General features: G+C 44.4%; 2 protein-coding genes and 1 long non-coding RNA gene across 8 annotated transcripts in view; 1 reads left to right on the plus strand and 2 right to left on the minus strand.

Moving 5' to 3' along the window:
- Positions 1 to 24989, plus strand: part of LOC120936119 (DNA (cytosine-5)-methyltransferase 3A-like) — a 337730-nt gene that overhangs the window by 150275 nt on the left and 162466 nt on the right. The window lies entirely within an intron of this gene.
- Positions 2753 to 9448, minus strand: LOC120936118. Its single transcript, XM_040348238.1, has one exon. The coding sequence runs from the start codon at positions 9054 to 9056 to the stop codon at positions 3183 to 3185; it is 5874 nt and encodes a 1957-aa protein (XP_040204172.1). The 5' UTR covers positions 9057 to 9448; the 3' UTR covers positions 2753 to 3182.
- Positions 2753 to 9629, minus strand: LOC120936120. The gene is made up of 2 exons (XR_005748592.1): positions 9544 to 9629; positions 2753 to 2876 (listed from the first exon to the last, which is right to left on the minus strand). It is a non-coding gene; the product is annotated as an uncharacterized LOC120936120 (long non-coding RNA).

The raw sequence follows: 24989 nt of genomic DNA on the forward strand, positions 1-24989 counted from the left end.
ACAAATCCATCTGCTGGAATCCATCCCAACGGATGGATCCGCTGGTATGTATAGACTCACCGGATCCATCCGTCCGAAGGGATCCCCCGCATGCGTCGTAATGATTCGACGCATGCGTGGAATTCCTTATATGACAGCGTCGCGCACGTCGCCGCGTCATAATCGCGGCGACGGCGCGACACGTCATCGCCAGAGGATTTCGGCGCGGATTTCAATGCGATGGTGAGTACACTCCATCGCATAGAAATCCGCGGAAATCCTCGAGAGGATTTATCCGTGGAAACGGTCCGCTGGACCGTATCCGCGGATAAATCCTCCCGTGTGTATGGGGCCATAGAAGTCACCCCACACCACCAAACCACCACATCCTATTTGATGAGTATCAGAACAGAAAGTGATGGAAATCTCTCCACATTATTTTTCTGATTGGTATCAAAGAGAACAGGAAGTCAGAGAAATCTTTACACATTAAATGTAAGTACCGGTACTTATTCTTGCTGGTAGTTAGAATCTATTATAACTAATTATAATTATAATTAATATTTACAAACAAAATGAAGGTTTCCTATTTTGAATAATAATGCTGTCAGGTTAGTAAAACAGCGATATCAGAACCGATTCAAGCATACAGTTTGTAGTGTACATAGATTTGCAAAACAATGGGATAAAAGAATATTCCTGAATGTTGTTTTATCTCATGGTTTCTGTGACATTGTGTGAATGCATCAATGCAGTACATGTTATCTCAGCTTGCAGAGCTTGGATTTAAAAAATTAGTTTGCCAAAAATGTAATTATTGCAGAATATACAGCCACATGCTACATAACTATGCTCAATTTCATGCTGAATAAACAATTATTAATTTATCTTAAATAGAATAGATTTTTACTCCAAAAGCATTTTATTAAAATAAATTTGATAAAAATCAAAAAAATCGATTTAAATCTGATTTTTTTTTTTTTTAAATCATTGATTTATATCCACCCTGGTCTCTTCACATCACATTCGATGAACAGCAAGTGATGGAAATCAATCCACATCCTTTTTGATGGGCATCTGATAAAAGAGGAAGTCAGAGAAGTATCTACACATATTATTTGATTAGTATCAGAACAGAAACTGATGGAAATCTCTCCACATCCCTTTTTTTAAGGTTATCGGATATTACAGGAAGTCAGAGAAATCTCTCCACATCCTTTTTGATGGGTATCAGAACAGCAAGTGATAAACATCTCCCCACATTCTTTTTCTAAGGGTATCAGATAGAACAGGAAGTCAGGGACATATCCCCACATCATATTTGATGGGTATCTCATAGAACAGGAAGTGAGGGAAGTCTCTCCACAAGTTTCATATAGAACTGGAGGTCAGAGAAATCTTTTCACATCCTATTTGATGGGTATGAGAACAGAAAGTGATGCAAATCAATCCACATCCTTTTCGATGGGTATCTGATAGATCAGGAAGTCAGAGAAATATCTACACATCTTATTTGATTAGTGTCAGAACAAGAAGTAATGGAAATCTCTCCACATCCTTATTTTTTATGGTTATCGGATAGAAGCAGAAGTCAGAGAAATCTCGTTACATCCTGTTTGATGGGTATCAGAACAAGAAGTGATGTAAAGCTCCCCACATTTTTGATGGGTATCAGATAAAACAGCAAGTCAGAGAAATCTGTCCGCATTCTTTTTGATTGATATCAGATAGAACAGGAAGTAATGGAAATTTCCCCACATCATATTTGATGGGTATCTCATAGAACAGGAAGTGAGAGAAGTCAATTCACGGGTTTCATATAGAACTGGAAGTCAGAGAAATCTCTTCACATCCTATTTAATGGGTATGAGAAAAGGAAGTGATGGCAATCGTAAGACTCTCTTTTTTTGTTGAGTACCAGATGCAACAGGAAGTCAAAGAAATCTCCCCACATCCTATTTGTTGGGTATCAGATAGAACAGAGAGTTAGGCCCCATACACACCATAGAATCCATCCGCAGATAAATCCCAGCAAATGGGTTTCAGCGGATAGATCCTATGGTGTGTACACGCCAGCGGATCTTTATCCGCGGATAAATCTCCCCTGGGATGGATTTCCAGCAGATGAATATTTGCTGACATGCTCAACAAATCCATCTGCTGAAGTCCATCCCAACGGATGGATCCGCTGGTCTGTACAGACTCACCGAATCCATCCGTCCGAAGGGATCCCCCGCATGCGTCGCAATGATTCAACGCATGCGTGGAATTCCTTATATGACAGCGTCGCGCCCGTCGCCGCGTCATAATCGCGGCGACGGCGCGACACGTCATCGCCAGAGGATTTCGGCGCGGATTTCAATGCGATGGTGAGTACACTCTGTTACGGCCCCTTTGGCATCGAATAAATAACAAGAGGAGAGCTTCTGACGGGTGCAGTAGTTTTATTATTTCGGAACAAAGGTGCGCAGCAGGGTTGAATATTATTTTCTTTATCTCCTTGAGCACCGTAAACATGAATATCGTAAGCACCATAGCACCATAGCACCATAGCACCGTGAAAACTGTAAATGACATATAAAACACTTATTTACAGTTGTCACCAAAAAGGGGGTTACAGGGTTAATTACAGTTGTCTGCACACACATCTAATTACATTGAACATTCAAAGAAACATGGTTACATGCATAGCGTATTTAAAACCAAACAGCATGAACAGGGTTTATCTCTAGAACATATACACCTTTATAACAATGCACACTTTTCTGCATACCTCGATCCACTTGCCAAGGGGGGTACAAACTTTAAGCTTTAGGGATTTTCTGCAGACATCTTCCATGAAATCCTATGCAGACAGCTAACATGTGGCATCTGAGATACAGGAAAAGGCTTTCTTTCTAAGACAGGAAGAAGGAGTGGTCTTGTAATCCTGCTGATCAAAACATTCCCCAGGGAACCAAAGGGAGGCAGAAAGGTTCCACTCAGCAGTAAGTGCTGAACAAGATCCACAATGATAAGCGGACAGTTACACTCCCACCAAATTATGTTATGATGAACATAACCTAAAAGTCATACATAATTTACAGAACATAACCTTGGCCGCTATAAAACATGGTACATCATACACAATTTAGCTTATAGGTACCTCTGTAACTGGCTACTGTCTTGTGTGGTGGTATGCTAGTGTATCACTAAAACTGAACTTATTTGCTTTCTATGAGGACTACTAGCTTTTGAATAGGACGTTCAATAATTGAAGGTTTTGATACATAGTCCTTCTTATCTTGCAATCTTCTGTCACCTACTAACACCTTGACTCGACGAACTAGATCATCCTTTTCTATTGTAGTTTCAATTACACGTCCTAGTTGCCACTGGCATCTGGGAGACATATCATCTTTGATTATGACAATGTCATTTACTTTGAGGTTACGTCGAGGTGTGTGCCATTTCTGTCTTGTGGAAACACTCATGAGGTATTCTCTTTTCCACCGACTCCAGAATTGTTCTGCTAAATATTGCACTCTACGCCACCGTTTAGCTGCATATACGTCTTCCTTTACGAATTTCCCAGGTGGAGGTAATGCAACCTTGGATTTCATCAGGATGAGGTGGTTTGGAGTTAGAGGTTCTGGCGCCTTGGGGTCATTGATTCCATCGACAGTTAAAGGACGGCTGTTAACAATGGCCATGGCTTCATAAAATAGCGTTCTAAGAGAAGCATCGTCTAGTCTACTTGAACATTGGACTGTTGTAGCATTTAGCACATTACGAATGGTTCTAATTTGACGTTCCCAGACTCCACCTGCATGACTTGCGGAAGGAGCATTGAAGATAAACTCACACTGTTTATCAGCTAGGAAAGTTTCTAGTGCCTTTGTGTCACATTGCTTCAGGGCTTCTTTAAGTTCGTTCTTTGCTCCTGTGAAGTTTGTGCCTTGGTCACAGTGAAGTTGGCAAACGGCTCCTCTTAAACTGATGAAACACCTTAAGGCATTGATGAAGGAATCTGTAGATAAATCTTCAAGCATTTCGATGTGGACTGCACGTGAGGAGAAGCATGTGAAGATTAGACCATACCTCTTGTATTCCTTTCGACCTTGTTTGGTGATAAAGGGACCAAAACAGTCCATACCACAGTATGTAAAGGGAGCTGAAACTTCTACGCGTTCTTCGGGGAGCTCTGACATACGCTGTTCCTCTGTGGGACGCCGGAGCTTTCGACACTGTACACATTTATGTATTAACTTGGCAACTGACTTGCTTCCACCAAGCACCCAAAATCCATTTGCTCTGAGTTCTGTTAGAGTTTGGCTGCGGCCCTGGTGATGAATGGCTGCATGATAGTGGGACAGGATTAACTGGGTAATGTGCCCTTCTTTTGGGAGGATGACTGGGTGCTTTGTTTCTTGACTAAGAGTTGATCTTGAGAGCCTTCCACCAACACGAAGAAGTCCTTGAACCAGAATGGGGTCAAGGCAGCTAAGAGGGCTTGAACTTGGGAGACTATCTCCTCTTTGAAGGAGTTTTAGCTCTTGGGGGAAAACTTGCTGTTGAACTAGACCTATCACTACCTCCCCGGCCTCCTTACGTTCCTCCACAGACACAAGATTGCTGCAGTGATACGTCTTCGTTTTTATTCTCCTGATTCTTGCAATCACCTTAATGAGCATTGACCAACTGGAGAACCTGCTCAGACGATTTAGAGTATCAGTTTGTTCATTGGCTTGTGATGCAAGGGTTGTAACAGGTTTGACTTCAGGGTCGCCTACAATTAGTTCTGCTGAAGAGCTTGAAGATGCGTGCACTTCAGATCTCCAAAGGAAACTAGGCCCAGATAACCAACTTGAGGTGGAGATATCCGCTACATGTAGACCCCTGGATGCATGGTCGGCTGGGTTTTGTGTCGTATCCACATAATGCCACTGGGTTGGATCTGTAATCTCTCTTATGAGTTGAACACGATTGGCTACAAACACGTGAAACCTTTTTGCTTCGTTATTGATATAGGCTAAGACTACTTGGGAGTCTGTCCAGAAGAACTCTTTGTCAACTTCTATTTCAAGTTCTGCCTTCAACATGACACTCAACCTTGCTGCAGTGACGGCAGCTGAGAGTTCAAGCCTTGGGATGCTCACAATCTTCGTTGGTGCAACTCTTGCCTTGGCCATTACGAAGCTGCAATGGACTTGATCTCTGTCATTTTTGTACCTAAGGTACGAACAGGCACCATATCCTATGTTGCTGGCATCGGAAAAGTGGTGTAGTTCCACTTTCATTCTGTTACCAAAGTCTGGGGGATGGTAACATCTGGGTATCTTGATTTCCCTTAAAGCTTGCAGACTACTCTTCCAAGCCTCCCACCGTGGACATAAGCTCTCAGGAAGTGCTTCATCCCAACTGATGCCTCTGCGGCAAAGCTCTTGGAGAATGCACTTGCCACTCAGTATGAAGGGGGCTATGAAGCCTAGAGGATCATAAAGGGAGGCTACGACTGACAGGATACCACGACGAGTTGAGGGTTGATGCTTTATGTCAGCTCTGAAACTGAAGGTGTCATTTTCAATTGACCACTGAATGCCAAGTACTTGTCCTTCTGTTGTTGAGTCTGGGCTAAGTTTGACAGGTACACTAGTTGTTGCTCTTTCTGACGGAGCTATACAGGACAGGACGTCCCTTTTATTAGAGTTGAACTTATGCAGTCGTAGGCCGGCATTTTTACATAATCCTTGAGTTTCGAGGATTAGATTCGAAGCTTCGCTGACTGTTGGAACGCTAGTTAGGCCGTCGTCGACATAAAAGTTCTTCTCGATGAAGGCTGATGCTGAGGGATGTTCTGACTTGTGTTGTCGTGCAAGATACTTAAGGCCGAAATTGGCACATCCTGGAGAGGAGCTGGCACCGAAAAGGTGAACTGCCATTCTGTATTCTTTCGGTTCTGTTTCCAACTGACCGTTCTCCCACCAAAGGAACCTTAAGTAATTGCGCATTTCTGAGGGGATATAGAACTGATGGAACATCTTTTCAATGTCGCATATCACAGCAACTGCTTCCTTCCTGAAGCGACAGAGGACTCCCACTAGAGAGTTTATCAGGTCGGGACCTGTCAGCAAGGTATCGTTTAGGGAGATGCCTTTGAACTTTGCTGAACAATCAAAGACAACTCTTAACTTGTCTGGCTTCTTGGGGTGATAAACCCCGTGATGTGGGATGTACCACACTGTCTCTTCCTCTGATAATGAAGGGGCTGGTTCTGCATCACCTTTTCTGATTGTTTCTTCCATGAATGCAGTGTAGTGTTCATGGTACTGTCTATTTCCCTTTAATCTTTTCTTTAGATGATGAAGTCGAATAAGGGCCAGCCTCTTATTGTTTGGTAGTGCCAGTTGACTGTTGTCTTTGAAGGGTAACGGCACCTCGTAGTGTCCATCTTTCCTTTTCATTATAGTTTCCGAGAGAAACTGCACGAAGCGAACATCATCTTGAGACACGTACTTATCTTCATAATTTCTTTCAATGAAGTCCATTTCTAAAGCCTTTAACACATCAGCGACCGGCGGCATTGGCATTTCTTTCACTGCGACTCTGTGTACGAAGCTCTGGCTACCCTGTCTATCAAGATGTGGATTTGCTGATCCTACAATGCTCCAGCCGAGCATAGTTTTTTGAGCGAAGGGTTCATTTTCGGAGCCGATAACAACCTCCAAGGGAGCCAGTGCTGATGGGCAGTCATAACCGATCAGTAGTCCTACTTCGCAATCTTGAAGTGGCTGTAACTTGTTTGCCAAGTGTTTGAGGTGTGACCACTGGAGTGCAGTCTCCTTAGTGGGGATGTGAGACTTATCTACTGGAATGAAATCTCTTGTATAGGCTTGACGGAGTTGGATTCGAACTTCGGAGTTGAAGCCACGCACTTGCAGACCGTGAGCAATTTGGCTTGAAATAACTGTGTCAACCGCTGTCATTGTGCTGAGCCTTAGCTGTAATGGCTTGGTGCTCACACTTAACTTCGATACCAGGTCTGCCAGAATAAAGGTTGAATCACTCTGTGTGTCAAGTAAGGCATAAGTGAGGATTTCCCTCTGAGGCTCCATAGTAGCTGACAACAGAACTGGAACAATGCAGGATGTGGCAGACGTATGTCTTGTCAAAGTATGGGACATAACTTTGGGAACGTTGTCGTTTGCCTTATTTCTCATGCCTACTGAATCATCGTTTGATGCCTTGACAGGCTCAGTGTCTCTCTGTATGTGCAAACAGGTTGGATGGCGTCGACTGCATATGCTACACGTGTGTCTTCCTTTGCAGTCTTTTGTAGTGTGGCCCTTTCTTAAGCAACCAAAACAGAGATGGTTTTCGTGAATAAAGGCCCTCTTTTCATCGATGGTTTTTGCCGCAAAAGTCAGACATTTAGCGACACCGTGTGTTTCGTCTTTGCAGACTAGGCAAGGTGGTTTCGGTCTTGAAGCTGAGATATTTGGAACGTTGAAGGTAGAGGGCTTCATTTGAGTGCTTGTGTTGAGCGCCTTGGCTCTCTTGGGAATTCTCTCATCTGTAGTCTTGGTACTGAGGAGAAAAGGAGAGGCAATGGGGTTGCATGCAATCTTAGCTTCCCTTTGCAGGAACTCTGTGAAACGAGCAAAGGTTGGGTATTCTTGGGACTTGTCCAGCTCGTCCACGGCGATGCGACCCCATCTGCGCACGATCCATTCAGGCAGTTTCTTGAGAAGCTTGTGGTTTTCTTCACAATCATTTAGAATAGCTAGGCCTTTAACATGAGGAATGGCCTCCACACAACCTTGAAGGAAATCTGCAAACTCTCTTAATGCTACAGGGTCATTTGCTGATATCTTTGGCCATTTAGCCAACCTTTCTCTGAAGGCTCTTTGCACTATGAATGGACCTCCATACCTGTCCTGTAGGATTCCCCAAGCACCTAGATAGGCATCTTCTGAATTTCGGTAGAAGAACCCTTCCACTGCCTTACGAGCTTCACCACCGAGATACCTCTTCAAGTACAGCATTTTTTCGCACACAGGGAGTGGTTTCTGATCAATCAGCGCCATAAAGGATATCTTCCAATCTATGAACTTCAAAGGATCACCTGTGAATACAGTTGGTTCAGGTATAGGGAGACGGTTGGAGATAAGCAGACTTGCAAGTCCTGGGGTTAGACTAACTTCTTCATTTGGTCTTGACACCCCAAGTGGTGTATTTGAAGGTTGAAATGGCACAGCCTTTGGATTCAATGAGTTTCGTGGTTCATTATTTTGGCAGAGGTATTGCACCTTGTGGTCTGTCTCCTGTTCGTAAATATCAAGACTATCGTAAGCGGTGTAGGCTTTCACTCTTGCTGCAGCTACCTTGACTTCATTTTCTGCTTGTAGCTGTTGTAGTCTTGTCTTTTCCTCATCCAACTTCAGTTTAATTTCTGCCTCTAGTTTGTTCAGCTTAGCTTGCTCCTCGCGCATCTGTTGCGTCGCCTTTGCCTGTTCTATTTTGGCTGCAAGATCTGCTTCTGCGTCAGCGCGTTTGCTAGATCTGGAAGTGGCTCTTGAGCTTGCGTTGGAGTCTGGTAATGACTCTGAGAGGACAGTTTCTGTTTCTGAGTTTCCAAAGACTGACTCATGCTCTTCTTTATTAAGCACCATCCTCACCCTTTCCTTCTCAAGTTGATCGTTAAAGATTTCATCTACATTCTCTAGCCGCTTGCTGATGAGGTTGCAGATTTCAGCCGTTAACGCGGTGCATGCATCCATTTTCTTAACAACGTACGGGGTAGTGGAATTATTTCGGCACATGGACTCATACTGTTGGTGCACTAACGCTTCTTTGGCTTTAATCTCTTTCAATCTTGTATTAAAGTCTTCAGTTGAGCAGAAACCTTTTAACTTTGTCCTACATTCCTTTGCTAGCTCCTTCCAAGAGTTGCACACCTTGTTGAATGCCTTTTCATTTTTCTTAACTGTTTCTTCGTGCATTTCTTTGCCCTTTTCTGTTAGGCTTCGCTCTCTAGAGCTGGATCGTACCTGTTGTGACTCTGTGGGTTTGTCTGTTTCTTCAGCAGGTGACAACATTTTGTTCTAGTGTGCCTTTGCCTTTCAAGTGTGAGTGTGCCTGAAACCTAACTTGAATGAGTGTTGGCTCAAACTTGCTACTAAGGGCTACGACAGATAACAGGTGTTCACACTTGTAACTAAAGATTAGCAAACAATGCATACAGTACTACAAAATGTTTTAAACGAATATACTGCTGACACTTTCTAACCAGACAATTAACCCTTTACGTAAATAACTGCAGTTTAGTGGATTAGGAACTTGGAAGATAGCGTTGCTTTAAATCTGACACTAGGCCTCTAAACACGAATATAATAACTTGATCACTGGTTTAGCAAAATATTAACTATTTGGCTCGCATAGTAGTTAAGGGCGGCTTCCGGATCACATATAAAGAGTCCGCTATATTTAAAAGTCCACGTGACACGTTTACTTTTTTAGCCAAGTCTCTGTTGCCAAGATGGCGTCCGCACGTGTCTTGCGAGGCGTTGGGAAGCCTTTACTCACAGTTCGATGAAGACAGCGACGCAGCTGGTGATGTCGAGTCTCCACCGCAGCGACGAGTTTTCACTGTTACGGCCCCTTTGGCATCGAATAAATAACAAGAGGAGAGCTTCTGACGGGTGCAGTAGTTTTATTATTTCGGAACAAAGGTGCGCAGCAGGGTTGAATATTATTTTCTTTATCTCCTTGAGCACCGTAAACATGAATATCGTAAGCACCATAGCACCATAGCACCATAGCACCGTGAAAACTGTAAATGACATATAAAACACTTATTTACAGTTGTCACCAAAAAGGGGGTTACAGGGTTAATTACAGTTGTCTGCACACACATCTAATTACATTGAACATTCAAAGAAACATGGTTACATGCATAGCGTATTTAAAACCAAACAGCATGAACAGGGTTTATCTCTAGAACATATACACCTTTATAACAATGCACACTTTTCTGCATACCTCGATCCACTTGCCAAGGGGGGTACAAACTTTAAGCTTTAGGGATTTTCTGCAGACATCTTCCATGAAATCCTATGCAGACAGCTAACATGTGGCATCTGAGATACAGGAAAAGGCTTTCTTTCTAAGACAGGAAGAAGGAGTGGTCTTGTAATCCTGCTGATCAAAACATTCCCCAGGGAACCAAAGGGAGGCAGAAAGGTTCCACTCAGCAGTAAGTGCTGAACAAGATCCACAATGATAAGCGGACAGTTACACACTCCATCGCATTAAAATCTGCAGAAATCCTCGAGAGGATTTATCCGCGGAAACGGTCCGCTGGACCGTATCCGCGGATAAATCCTCCCGTGTGTATGGGGCCTTAGGGAAATCTATCCACTTAACATTTCAAGGGTATCATATAAACCAGGAAGTTAAACCTGTCTGCATCCTATTTGATGGGTATCAAAATGAACAGTAAGTAAGGGTAAAACTCTTACTACAGTAAGTAAGGGTAATGCTGCAAAAACATCTAATGCACGTTGGGAGTTCCAGGGGGGTCTTCATCATGGCTTAAAGGGGTTGTAAAGGTAAAAGTTTTTTTACCTTAATGCATCCTATGCATTAAGGTAAAAAAACATCTGACAGCACCGCCCCCCCCCCCAGCCCCCGTTTTACTTACCTCACCGTTCAAAAGTCCCGGGCGTGTGATTGTCATCTTGTTCGGTTCCCAGCCTGGCCATTGATTGGCTAGGCTGGGCGGATTGATAGCAGCGCAGCCATTGGCTGGCGCTGCTGTCAATCACAGCAGATGATGCGGCGCGCTGGGGGGGGCGGGCCGAGTGATACAGTCGGCGGCTATGGCCGCCGCTGTATCACAGGAGTGCGCTCGCAAAAGCTTTCCACCATGCGAGGGAGCTCGCATAAACGTGGAAAGCTTTTGCGAGGAGGAGCCGAGACAGCCGCCGAGGGACCCCAGAAGACAGGATTCGGGGCCACTCTGTGCAAAACGAGCTGCACAGTGGAGGTAAGTATAACATGTTTATTATTTAAAAAAAAAATTCTGCCTTTAGTGTCCCTTTAACCACTTCTCGCCCCGCCAATAACAGATTGATGTCCGGGAAGTGGTTCTGTTATCCTGACTGGGGGGTCCTATGACTTTAGCAGGATAAAATGCCGGTGCGCGATCGCGAGTGCGGCGTGTCAGTCTGACACCCCGCATCTCCGATTGTGATAAGAAGCCTCTGTCAGAGGCTTCTGATCATCACGTGAACCAGGAAGTACCGGCAAACAGGGAGAGCCGATCAGGGGGGGTCTGTGCTGATAATCAGCACATTGATTGTCAGCACAGCCCCCTCAGATGTGCCAATCACCTGCCAACCAGTGCCCAGAAGTGTCCCAAGATTAGAATCTGCCAGTGCCCACCACAGTGCCAATTACTGCCCAGCAGTAACACCTGTCAGTACTTATCAGTACCTCATCATCAGTACTGCCCATCAGTGCCACCTGTCAGTGCCAATCAGTACCGCCTATCAGTGCCAATCAGTGCCGTCTGTCAGTGCCTGTCAGTGCCCATCACAGCTGCCTGTCAGTGCCCATCAGTGATGCATATCAGTGCCGCCTATTGGTGCCCATCAGTGCCGCCTATCAGTGCCCATCAATTCTACATATCAGTGCCACTTTATCAGTGACAACTCATCAGTGCCCATCAGTGCTGCCTCATCAGTGCCCGTCATTGAAGGAGAAAACTAAATTTTATGACAGAAACTAAGAAAAAACATTATTTTTTCCAAAATGTGAGTATTTTTTAGTTTTCTTAGCAAAAAATAAAACCCCAGAGGTGATCAAATACCACCAAAAGAAATCTATATTTGTGGGAAGAAAATTATAAAAATTTAGTTTGGGTACAGTGTTGTATGACCGCGCAATTGTCATTTCAGCGCTGTGACAGCGCTGAAAGCTGAAAATTGTCCTGGGCAGTCACTTTGCACAAAGAAAGAGGTTCATTGTTAGAAATAATTACAATGTGTAAAAAATATAGTGTAAATAACTTTTAAATAATGTGATTAATAACTGTTACATGTAAAATACCCAGAAGTGTTCTTTTCCGTTTGTCAGCTTATATTACAACTTGAGCAGGGCATTTATTAAAACCATAATACCAATGAATGCCATATGTATTCTTAATAAAAATATATAGATAGGCAAATTAGCCCTAGAGTTATTGCCACGTTAATTGGTGCTGCTAAATTTGGTCTGGCTGTCTACACCAGGGGTGCCCAACCTTTTGAAGAGCGAGGGCCACTTAAGCAACTTGGTAACCAGTCGCGGGCCGCAATGAGCAGAGCAGGCGGATGACAGGTCACGGCTACTCTATAGGTCCTTCTGATCCGCCCAGATGGAAGGATACAAATCCCTTTTGTTTTTTGGATTGGAGGTAGGCGGGCATAAACGGACATCTGTCAATCTGTAGAGGTGAATTGAGGGTCCCATTTGGCCGGGCTAGTCTTTTGAAAAGGGCTAAGACTGCTTTCACACTGTGCTGCGGTTTACCCACACCGCGGGTGCAGCGTAGTGCACCTGTATCTAACCTGCGGGTTAGCTGAACTTTGCCATAGACTCCGCCTTTGGTAAAAGCCGGCGCTGTAGAGGATGCATCGGTTTATAGGGCTCTGCTCCGCAGTCGCTTTCTTCCTCTACCACCAGATTCATTCACAACACTGATGCTGTGGTATGGCAGGTCGGCAACCTGCGATCTGGGCTTGCCAACCCGCCATTCCAGAGTAGGAGATCGCGGGCCACATTAGAGGGCTCCGCGGGCCACATGTGGCCCCCGGGCCACTGGTTGGCCACCCCTGGTCTACACCATATGCTCAACACTTTTTTTACACCAACAATCATGCCTATATGAGGGTATATATCGGGGAATGTATCTTGCATACCTTCATAAAGACTGCTGAGATTCATTAGCCCTTGCAGAGAATCTTTTTTTTTTTTTCAGGTTAGGTTATTATTCCAACAACCTGCTTGACTACACAATATGGCCAAATGTATGTGGACATTTATTTGAGCTTGTTGGACATTCCATTCCAAAATGGACATTAGTTTAGAGTCGTCCAACTTCCAATTTGCTGGGAAGACTTTACACAAGATTTTGGAGGGTGTCTGTGTGAATATGTGCCCATTTAGCCAAAGAGCTTGATGTGTGATGACACATCCAGGTTGGTGATTGGTATCCCAATAGCTTCCTTTACCTTAGTGCAGTCCTCCTTCACTTACCTCATTCTTCCTCCCTTGGACTACAGGAGAGTCCGGGCGCTCTCTTTGTTGCAGATAGATGTGTTATGCCCTGTACACACGATCGGTTCATTCGATGAAAACGGTCTGATGGATTTTTTCATCAGATATCTGATCGTGTCCAACGCGGTGACGTAAGACACAACAATGTGCTGAGAAAAATTAAGTCCAATGCTTCCGAGCATGCGTCAACTTGATTCTGAGCATGCATGGATTTTTGACCGATGGATTTCCCCGGTTTTTTAACCATAACATTTTTTTAAAACAGGTTCTATTTTTTTTCACAGATGGGGAAAAAAACTGATAGGGCTTACACACGATCGGATCGTCCGATGAAAACGGTCCATCGGTCCGTTTTAATCAGACGAACCGATCGTGTGTACAGGGCATTAGTGGGCGTCCAAAGGGAGGGGGCGAGCACGACACTCACAGGAAGTGAGGATTTCTCAGAAGAAATAAGGACATTTAAAAGCAAAATGGAAGGATGAGGTAAGTGAAGGAGGACTGCACTAAGGTAAAGGAAGCTATTTAGGAAAAAAATGTTTTACCTTTACAACCCCTTTAAAGCTGTTCTACATGTTTCAGTGAACTTTAAAGGCTAAGTTCATCTTTAAAAAAAAAAAATGTGTGCACATTTTTTTGGAAACCTGTAAAGCATTGCACCCACGATCAGCAGATTGTGAGTACAATGTCAGGCTTTTGCAAACTGTCAGTACACTGTCTACCCATACCTCTGATATGGACAGGCAGTTACTGAAGTCCAGCAAGCTCAATGGACTGAGAGCCCTCACCAGCGCCCTCACAGTCCATTGAGAACTACAAGCTGGCAGCTGCAATGCTTAACGAAAGTTGTAGTACATTCATTCACAGCGCATGGCGCAACCATGTGGGCAGAGCCCTGCATGACCGTGTTGTTTTCAAATTGTGACATCGAGTGTGGGGAGAAGATCCCCGCCCGCTGTCACAAGGAGGGGGGCGGATCAGGGGATGAGGATGGAGGATACATTTTACACTCTAAATATGGATGTAACATGTTAAGAAAAGTGAACTCATACTTTAAATAGTTAGTTTGGGCCAAGCTGGTCGAAACAAACTATTTATTCCACGGATGCATTCACTTAATGTTCTGTATAAACTGTAAGCAACCTCAGCTAAGTAAAGTATACAGCACTGTGTTCTGGCAGGGGGATGGAGAGCTCCCAGAACAAAACTGAGTCGGGCTGAGTGCTGCTTCTATGAATAAATACAAAACTTCATGTAATTGGCTGAGGTGCAGAGGCGGGTGGATGATGTCATGATCTCCACCTCAGCCAATCAGAGGAAGCTTTGAATTCATCCATAGAATGCAAAGTTACCTGTGAATGGCTGAGCACTGCTCAGCGTTACTTGATTATGTTTTGGGAGCGGAACGGAAAGTCTCCATCCTGCTGCCAGAACACAGCGCTGTATATTGTATATAGCTAAGGATACACATATACAGCGCACATAACTGCTGCATCTGTTAGTGAAGTAAATAGTTTGTCCAAATGAGCTTTATAGGATAAGTTCACCCTTTGTAATGTGTTATACCCATTTTCAGGGTGTAACATGTTACAGATGCACCGCACCCCGCTCCCCCCGATCCCCCATTCTGACAGCTAGCACTCCACTCACCCAGCCACATCATCCATTCACAGTGTTCTGTAAATGGGAAAACAACATGATCCAGCAGCATTTGCGGCTGTGGGCTTGTAGTTCTCAATGAACTACCAAGGTGCCGTTGAGCGCTGTGATAGTTCATTTATGCTTCTTTTCACCGTGTAACTGCCTGGCCGTATCGGAGGTATGGCCAGACAGATACACAGACAGTGTGCAGGACTTTGGCATTACACCAATGATCTGCTGATCGTGGGTGCAATGCTTTATGGGTCCATTACAAAAATAATAATAATAAATGCATATTTTTTTTTACATGCAAAGGCCCAGATTCTCAAAGGGCTTACGACGGCGCAACGCAATGTGCGCCGTCGTAAGTCCTAATCTGGGCCGTCGCATCTATGCGACTGATTCTATAGATAGATAACCATTAGATCCGACAGGCGTAAGGCTCTTACGCTGTCGGATCTTGAATGCAATTTTTTTTTCGCCGCTAGGTGTCGCCTCCGTCGTTTTCCCAGTCGAGTATGCAAATTAGCAAAATACGCGAATTCCCGAACGTACGCGCGGGTGACGCAGTGAAGTTACGATGTTTACGTTAGATTTGCGACGCGTAAAGTTGCCCCTGCTATATGAGGGGCAACCAATGAGTAAGTATGGCCGTCGTTCCCGCATCGAAATTTAAAAATGTACGTTGTTTGCGTAAGTCGTCTGTGAATGGGGCTGGACGCCATTTACGTTCACGTCGAAACCAATGACGTCCTTGCGACATCATTTAGCGCAATGCACGTCGGAAAATTTTAGGGACGGCGCATGCGCAGTACGTTCGGCGCGGGAACGCGCCTTATTTAAATTATTCACGCCCCCTACCCGACTCATTTGCCCCGGTGGGATTTACGCTACGCGGCCGCAACTTTACAGTCAAGTTCTTTGTGAATAAAGCACTTGCCTGTAAAACTTGCGGCGGCGTAACATAAATGACATACGTTACGCCGCCGCAGTTTTACGCTTAGATACGAGAATCTGGGCCAAAATGTGCAGTTATCCCTTTTTAGAGTGAACTTATCCTTTAATTGAATAATTTAAAGAGTTGTACCATATAGGTAGAACTGATGGTCAAGTGTTCACATACTTTTGCCTATATAATGTAGGTTTTTAATGGGCTCTGGTCATGAGGGGGTTAAACACACCTTTAATGAAAAATGTGTTTAGGACATGCATGCAAACACGGGTCACCCTCAACTGCTGTTTCCTGCGCCTGAATGAAAAGGATGCAGGCTAGAGATGGGCACTGGTGGTCTGACCACATCCTGACCACACGGAGACCTGAGAACTGTGTCTGTAGAAAATGTCCAGGTGACCAACACGTCACCTGCCTGATATCTGAACCAGACACACTTCCTGTATGGTATCGCAACCCCGTCCATGTCTGCTCTGCGGCTGTGTTGTCTTATTTCACTGCTCTGCATGGTTAATGTCACTGCGAGTACGAAGAATTCTGACACCTTTTGCTGTTAAATTCTAGTTTATAAAAGTTGCAGCATTAAAGTGACCCTGTTGCTTCTCTAAAAAAATTGAGGCAGCTGCACCCCAGAATAAAAGACAAAAGAAGTGGTGGGCAGTGATGTCACAATCTCCAACGCATCCAATCAGAGAATGCTTTACATTAATTGAAAGAAATGCCAAGAGTGCCTGCTGTGAATGGCACCTGTTCAGAGAGAACGACCCCTTGTGTTCACCATGCAGAAGGGCAGCCACGACTATAACAGTGATTCTCTGCTGTCCCAGTGGTCCCACCACTGGGACAGTGACACAGAGTCACAGAGTTGTGCCTCCTATATGGGGAATAACTTTACGCCGACGTACGCTTAACGCAAACCGCGTATATTATGCGTCGGGCGCAACTACCTTCGTGAATCGGCGTATCTCCCTCATTTGCATATGTGCATAGAAAATCAATGGGAGCGCCCCTTGCGGCCAGCGTAAATATGCGCCCACGATACGCCGGCGTAGGAAAGTTACGTCGGTCGGATGCAGCCTATTTTCAGACGTATCTCAGATTGTGGGCACGGTGCACAGATACGACGGCGCGTAGTTACACTTACGCGGCGTATCTCAAGATACGTCGGCGTAAGTGCTTTGTGAATCCGGGCCCATATGTTTTCAGAGAGCCCTGTATTTCACCTGAAGTTATTTGTGAATTTTTCTTTGCATCCCGAACAATTTTCCTGGCAGTTGTGGCTGAAATTTTAGTTGGTCTACCTGACCGTTGTTTGGTTTCAACAGAACCCCTCATTTTCCACTTCTTGATTAGAGTTTGAACAGTGCTGATTGCCATTCTCAATTCCTTGGATATCTTTTTATATCCCTTTCCTGTTTTATACAGTTCAACTATCATTTCCTGCAGATTCTTTGACAATTCTTTTGCTTTCCCCATGACTCAGAATCCAGAAACATCAGTGCAGCACTGGATGAAAGATGCAAGGGTCTGCCAGGAGTCCAGAAACTCATTGACCTTTTATACACACACACTAATTACAAGCAAACAGATCACAGATGACGATGGTTACCTTTAATAGCCATGCAAACCCCTTTGTGCCAACTTGTGTGCCAGGCCAAAATCACCAGGGTATGTAAACTTTTGATCTGGGTCATTTGGGTAGTTTCTGTTGCCATTATGATTTAAAAATAGTAAACACAGTTGATTGATAACAAATGGCTTCAGCCAAATGAATTTTTTTGCGTTATCATTCATATTCTCTGAAAAATGGCCAAGAAATCATAAATTCTGCCATGTAAACCTATGAGCACCGCTGTATATGTATGTATATATATATATATATATATATATATATATATATATATATGAAGAATAAAATGAATATATAATATTCTCGTATCTCAAGCCGTCACGCCGTCGTATCTCTGAGTGTGCGGCGTCGTATCTATGCGACTGATTTATAGAATCAGTTACGCATAGATTTCCCTAAGATCCGACCGGCGTAAGTGTCTTACACCGTCGTATCTTAGGCTGCATATTTACGCTGGCCGCTAGGTGGCGCTTCCGTATATTTCCGCGATGAATATGCAAATGAGGTATTTACACCGATTCAGAAACGTACGTCCGCCTGGTGCATTTTTTTGCGTCGTTTACGTTAGCCTTTTTTCGGCGTAAAGTTACCCCTGCTATATGAGGGGTATCCTATGTTAAGTATGGACGTCGTTCCCGCGCCGTTCGCGAATAGGGCTGTACGTAAGTTACGTTCACGTCTAAAGCAATGACGATTTGCGGCGTAATTTCGAGCATGCGTACTGGGATTTTTTCACGAACGGCGCATACGTCAAATGCGTGGGGTCACAGTGAATTTAAATAAAACACGCCCACATTATCCACATTTGAATTAGGCGGGCTTACGCCGGACCTCATACGTTACGCCGCCGTAACTAAGGGAGCAAGTTCTTTCTGAATACGGAACTTGCGCCCTAATTTACGAGATTCGTTACGCCCGCCCATAGATAGACAATTCTATCTGAATCCGGGCCTGTGTGAGTTTATTGTCACACATAAATAAAATGTGAAAAGTATAACAGTTCAGTTCAGTGTAGGTAAAACATATATGAAATAGAATCAATAGTCATCAAGCTGTAATAAGAAATTATAAATTTGGAATAATATTTTAATATATATATATTTATATTTATATATATGTATTGTCAAATCTTATATTTTCTTGGCGTTAATTTGACCCATTTTTTCCTTTATTTCTGGAACAATAAAGTATTTATATAAAAAAAAAAATGCAGCAGCAACAAAGCAAATCATTGTGGCCACGGCATGTGAACAACCCTATATTTTACAGTTCGCGTGGGCAGCAAGACTGAGGCTCTGCTGCCCATTTTTACCACCCCCCTGTTGTCAGTTGTTCCATATCTTCTTTGACCTTTCCATAATCAGCCTCCAAGTCTACTGGGTGCTGTTAGTGTTACTGTGTAAATCTGTCACCGCTGTCTGCTTTGCTACACCCAGGTCCCTGGTCTGTGCCTCTTTTCTGTACAGGCTTGCCCACATCACAGGCGAGCCTTATGATTGGTGCTCAGAGGAAGTGACAGTCAGTGTTGAACCCGATGCTCTGAGTAGATACTCTACACGGGATGTGGAAACTGATGAAAGTGTTACGGCTTGGAAAGAGAAAGTGAGAGAGACGTGCGAGGTGCTCAACACTGCTATACACAGCCCTTTCATTGCCACGTGCCTTTCGGATTCCAAAGCCCAGGCAAGATGCCATCCAGGTCCATGGTGAGCAATGTGTGTGCCTGTGTTGTGACAGGGGACAAAGCCTTGTGTGGCTGGAAGACTTTGTCCCAGCCTTACAAATCTTGTAAGACCTGCTATGAGGACAGCTGACCTCCTTGTAGGATGACACAAAGGCTTACAGTGAGTTTCGAGGTGCTGCAGTCTTCGTAGTTCAGGAACCCTACTGCCCAGGGTAGGGTACTTGGTAGAATCAGTGACTGGGGGTCAACACTGGTCCCTTTCCAAGAATGATAATTGGCCTTTTATTGTCACATGCGGAAAGGGAAAGGGTCCTCGGTCCAGGAATGACACTAGTTCTGGTGACACCCCAGGAGTCCCTCACTTTGGAGGAATTTCCTCTCACTTCTTGTTTGGGCTTTGATACCAAAAGTCCCCTATGGGACCCAGATGACAAAAATCAGACAAACGTTTTAACCATCCCTTGCTCTATTGAAAAGGAAAAAAATATTTGCCTTTAGAATCACTTTAAAAATGGAGGGTTAGGGTGCCTGGCATGGACACAACACAGGCTCACGTTAAAGTCACAATTTATGCATCTTTCACATTTTCACATTCTTACTCTTCCATATTTTCGTTGTTGTATGAAATAAAGATATTTGTAAATTAGCCACTAGAGAGAGCTCTGCATCAGCTTAAAGCCTTCTGTTTTTTCACCTTAAAGTGTTTGTAAACCCACTTTTTTGACTTTTGCCTACAGGTAAGCCTATAATAAGGCTAACCTGTAGGTATAAAGAATATCTCCTAAACCTGTACGGTTTAGGAGATATTCCCCTTGCAATGCGCCGCTGATTTCAGTGGCGCATGCTAAGGGGGGATCCTCAGCTGAAGAGCCGGCCCCGACGGCCAATGCCGGATTGAAATCTCCCGCGCGCACGCGCGGGAGTGACGTCATCGCCGCTTCAGCCAATCACAGCGCTGGAGCGGCGATACCCGGAAGACACGCTCGGCTCGGCGTGGACCAGGTAAGTTCCCTAACTCGTTCCGAGGTAAGTATTTCATAATGAGCTAATAAGCAGTGCATACTAGCTCATTATGGCTTTTGCCTTGCAGGGTTAAAAAAAAAAAATGTATATGCGGGTTTACAACCACTTTAATGCATCCTATGCATTAAGGTGAAAAAACTTTTGTCAGTCACCGGCCCCCTAGCACCCTCGTTTTACTTACCTGAGCCCTGGAATATCCCAAGGCGAGGACACGCCGTCTCTCTGCCTGGAGTTCTCGACTCTTGATTGGATAGATTGATAGCAGCGCAACCATTGGCTCCCACTGCTCTCAATCAAATCCAATGACGCGGGCGCTGGGGGGGGGGGTGGGGCCGAGTTCAGCATTCTGCCGCTATGGAAACCCCCCGGGAGAGCGCTTCTCCTAGGGGATTATCTGATGTAGGGAGGAGCCGCCGAGGGACCCCAGAAGATGGCGTTCGGGGCCACTCTGTGCAAAACTAAGTGCACAGTGGAGGTAAGTATGACATGTTTGTTATTTTTTTTATTCAAACCTTTAGTATTACTTTAAACTTGAGATAAGCCATGAGCCACATACTTCATTATTCTCACTAAGTTGTTTGACTCATAGGGGTTGATTTACTAAAGGCAAATTGACTGTGCACCTTACAAAATGCAGTTACACTCTTTAAGAGCACTATGTACGGCTTGGACACAGCAATTTGTGGGCACATGTGCGCCCACTGGCCAGTGCCAATCAGCAGATTGGGCAGACATGATGTCCGCCGGCCACCCACGATCTTTCCCCCAGTGACAGAACGGGGATCTGCCTATGTAAACAAGGCAAATCTCAGTTCTGACAGGGGAGATCACACAGATCCCGTCTTTCTTCTATGCAGGATGACGGAACTGTGTGCTTCCCCAGTCACATAGTCTCCCATGCAGTTAGAGCACACAGTGAGGGAACATATTTAACCCCTTGATTGCCCCTGATGTTATACCCTTCCCTGAAAAGTGTCATTGGTACAATAACAGTGCATATTATTTGCACTGATTACTGTAAAAATGTCACTGGTTCCCAAAAAAGTGTCAAAAATGTCAGTTAGTCGTCCGATGTGTCCGCCATATTGTCGCAGTCCCGCTAAAAATCACTGATCACCACCATTACTAGTAAAAAAAATTTTTTATAAAAAATGCCATAAATCTATCCCCTATTTTGTAGGCGCTATAACTTTTGGGCAAACCAATCAATATACGCTTATTTATTTATTTTAAATATATAGAAGAATACATATCGGCCTAAACTGATGACAACATTTAATTTTTTTTCATTTTTTGGGGGATATTTATTAAAGAAAAAAGTAAAAAATAACAGGTACGGTATACTAAAAGGAGCTCAAAGATGATTTATTTAAAGTGGAACTCCACCCAAAAGGAGAAGTTCCTTCTTTAAGGCCTCCTCCCCACTCCTTATTAACCACTTGACTTCCAGAATATTTAACCCCCTTCATGACCAGGCCATTTTTTGCAATACGGCACTGCGTTACTTTTAACTGACAAATGCCCAGTTATGCAACACTGTACCTAAATAAAATGTATGTCCATTTCCCCCACAAATAGAGCTCAATTTTGGTGGTATTTGATCACCACTGCTGTTTTTATTTTTGCACTATAAACATAAAAAGACAGACACTTTTGAAAAAATAAATAATATTTTTTTTACTTCCTGCTATAAAACATATCCAATTAAAATGTAAAACATTTAATTTCTTCTTCAAATTAGGCCATATTTTTGGTAAAAAAAATCCCAATAAGCGTATAATGAGTTATAGGGTCTACAAACTATGAGATTTTATTTATTTATTTATTTATTTTACTAGTAATGGCGGTGATCAGCGACTTATATTGGGACTGGGATATCGCTGTGGACATTCTGACACTTTGTGGGGACCAGTGACACTAATACAGTGATCAGTGCTAAAACTATGCACTGTCACTGTACTAATGACAGTGGCTGGGATGGGGTTAAACATCTAGGGCAGTGATTCTTAACCTTTCTAGTGCCGTGACCCCTTGATAAATGTTCCCAAGTTGTGGGGACCCCTAACAGTAAAATTATTTTTGTAGCGTAGGTGGTCAGCACCTAAGCCAAGACAGGTAATTGGCGCCCCTAACCCATGGACATTTAGCGATCCCTGGGTCCTTTCCACTCGTACAGTCTTAAAACCCCCTGTGGTACATTTTAGGATGTACCACTCTTTCTCTTTGTTCTCCTTTTTTTCCCTTTTATCTCTCTATCCTAATTTCTTGCTTTTTTTCCCCCCATCCCTCTCTCTAGCCATCTTTCTTGTTCTTTCTCTTATTGTTTGTCCCCAATTTTTCTTTGTTCCTCCCCCTCTTTTCATGTATTCTTTATTCCTTCTCTTACTCCTTGGTGGGGGGGGGGGGTGGGATCAGTGACAGTGCAGGGAGGGTGGGATCAGTGGCAGTGCAAGGGGGGTGGGATCAGTGGCAGTGAAGGGGGGTTCTGATCAACTTTGGTGCTCTTGATCAAGGGCATCTGCTGATCTTAGAACTGTAGTGGGGACAATTAATGGCAACTATAATCACAGGTAGTGTTACTCACTGTGTCTCCGACTTTGTAGTGCCGCTCAGCAGTGACACCTGTGCCGAAATCAGGAGATAGGGTCTCCTCCAGCCCCTCCCACTTCACATTCCTCACCAGTCAGCTGACCTCTAGTCCCTGCCCCCCAGCCATGCCCTGAATTGAATGGGCGGCTGCGAAGAGGCTAAGTGGGCGGCCGCGGGCTCCAGAAACAGCCCAACTGGGCGGCCGCGAAAAGGCTGGGAGAGCGTGTGGGCTTCAGGAACAGCCCAGGATTCTGGGAACCCTGGCAAAGCATCATTCGACCCCCAAGGGGGTCCCGACCCCCAGGTTGAGAACCACTGATCTAGGGCAATCAAAACTTCATTATTCTCACTGAGGAAAATCTGCTGCCCTCTGCCAGAAAGTTGTCAATGGGAAGAAGGTTTACCCTCCAACATGACAATGACCCAAAGCACACAGCAAAAGTGACCACACAGGGATTGAAGGAGAAAAAGGTGAATGTCCTTGCATGGCTTAGTCAGAGCCCAGACTTCCCCATTGAAGATCTGTGGAATGACTTGAAGACTGCAGTCCACAAACCGTCACCATCAAATGTAACTGAACGTGAGCAGCTCTGCAAAGAAGAGAGGGCAAATATTGCAAAGTCTGCATGTACAAAGTTAGTAGAGACAAATCCCAACCGACTAAAAGACTGGAATTAAAGCAAAAGGTGATTCACCAAAATACTGACACAAGGGGGTGATCCTTTTCCCAACTCAGTGATTCTGTTTTTGAATTTCCAAAAATTAATTCTGATATGTTGGTGCACAGAGTAAACAATGGCACCTTCCCCTTGCAATGCATGTGATAAAAAATATAGTGACTGGAATATAATAAATCTGGTGTGTTTTTTGGCTTGTGGACGCAGTTTAAGGGGTGAATAAAAGCACCACATGGGTATATATAGGGCCTTTTATTGTATGTCAATGCATGTACATAAGTTAACTATTGTTCCTAAAGGTGCTAGTTATCATAGTGTGTAGTAGTGGGCTGCCAGGTCTTGCAGGGAGTTGTAGTTCAATGGATTGCTCAAGCCTGACCCCCCTATTGGAGCACGGTGTGTCCTGACTTTACCCCCCTCATACACCTGTCCCTCCCCCCCTCCCCAGGATTTCAGTGCTGACAGCTTGAATGTTATAATCTCTCCCTCCATCTCACACATCAAAGCATAGCCTGGGGACAAGGACTGAGATGACAGATTAAATGTTGGATCCGACTGACAGCAGGTAAGGATTCTGCAAACACAGGCAGAGGGCTGGGGGGAGCGAGAAAACTTTTTTTTTTTCTAAAGCAGAGCTTTAGGTTCTTTTATCCCAGAGCTATTTCCAGTGATGCTAGGTCTGCTCCTCTCCTCGCCACCGCTGCCATCTGCGTCTTCTTCTGGGTCTGCCATGTTCTGTCTTGCTTATCACCAGGCCACAGATAACACAACTCCCATGGTTGTGCTTGTTACCTCTTCCCAGCACTTACTACCAGCTTCTTACAGATGGACCTGCTATCTTCTGCCCATTTCTTCTGGGTTCAGGAATTCTCAGCCTTTTTGATTGGCAGGGCCGGTATGGCACAACTCCTGCACATGCATGTAGGAATTACTTCATCCTAACACCTGGCACTTACTCCAAGCATTTTACAGATAACGCTTCCATCCTCCCCCGTATTCTACAGGTTCAGGAGTTTTGGTTATCTTGATTGGTTGTGCCAGGATGAATGACTCCATCCCAACACCTGGCACTTACTCCCAGCATCTTCTGTCTTCTTCATAGGCTGGGCCCCCGATGATGTAACTCTCTTGCATGCGCATGGGTGTTACTTCATGCCAATACTTACTCCCAACATCTTATAGATGGCACTTCCATCTTCTCCCCATCTTATTTTGGGTCTGTCATCTTCTGTCTTCCTCATAGGTGCTTGGCCTCAGGTGACGTAGCTCCCTTGCATGTGCATGGGCATTACTTCATTCACTTACTCCCAGCAACTTGCACATGGCACTTTCATCTCCCCCCCATCTTCTTCTGGGTCTGTCATCTTCTGTCTTCCTCATAGGTGCTTGGCCTCAGGTGACGTAGCTCCCTTGCATGTGCATGGGCATTACTTCATTCACTTACTCCCAGCAATTTGCAGATGGCACTTTCATCCCCCCCCCCCCCCAACTTCTTCTGGGTCTGTCATCTTCTGT

This window comes from Rana temporaria, chromosome 4 (genome assembly GCF_905171775.1).
Source record: "Rana temporaria chromosome 4, aRanTem1.1, whole genome shotgun sequence".
NCBI classification, from domain to species: Eukaryota; Metazoa; Chordata; class Amphibia; order Anura; family Ranidae; genus Rana; species Rana temporaria.

What these genes read in the sequence shown, in the direction of transcription:
- LOC120936118 (XM_040348238.1), bottom strand. Translation starts at nt 9,056, where the DNA reads ATGTTGTCACCTGCTGAAGAAACAGACAAACCCACAGAGTCACAACAG.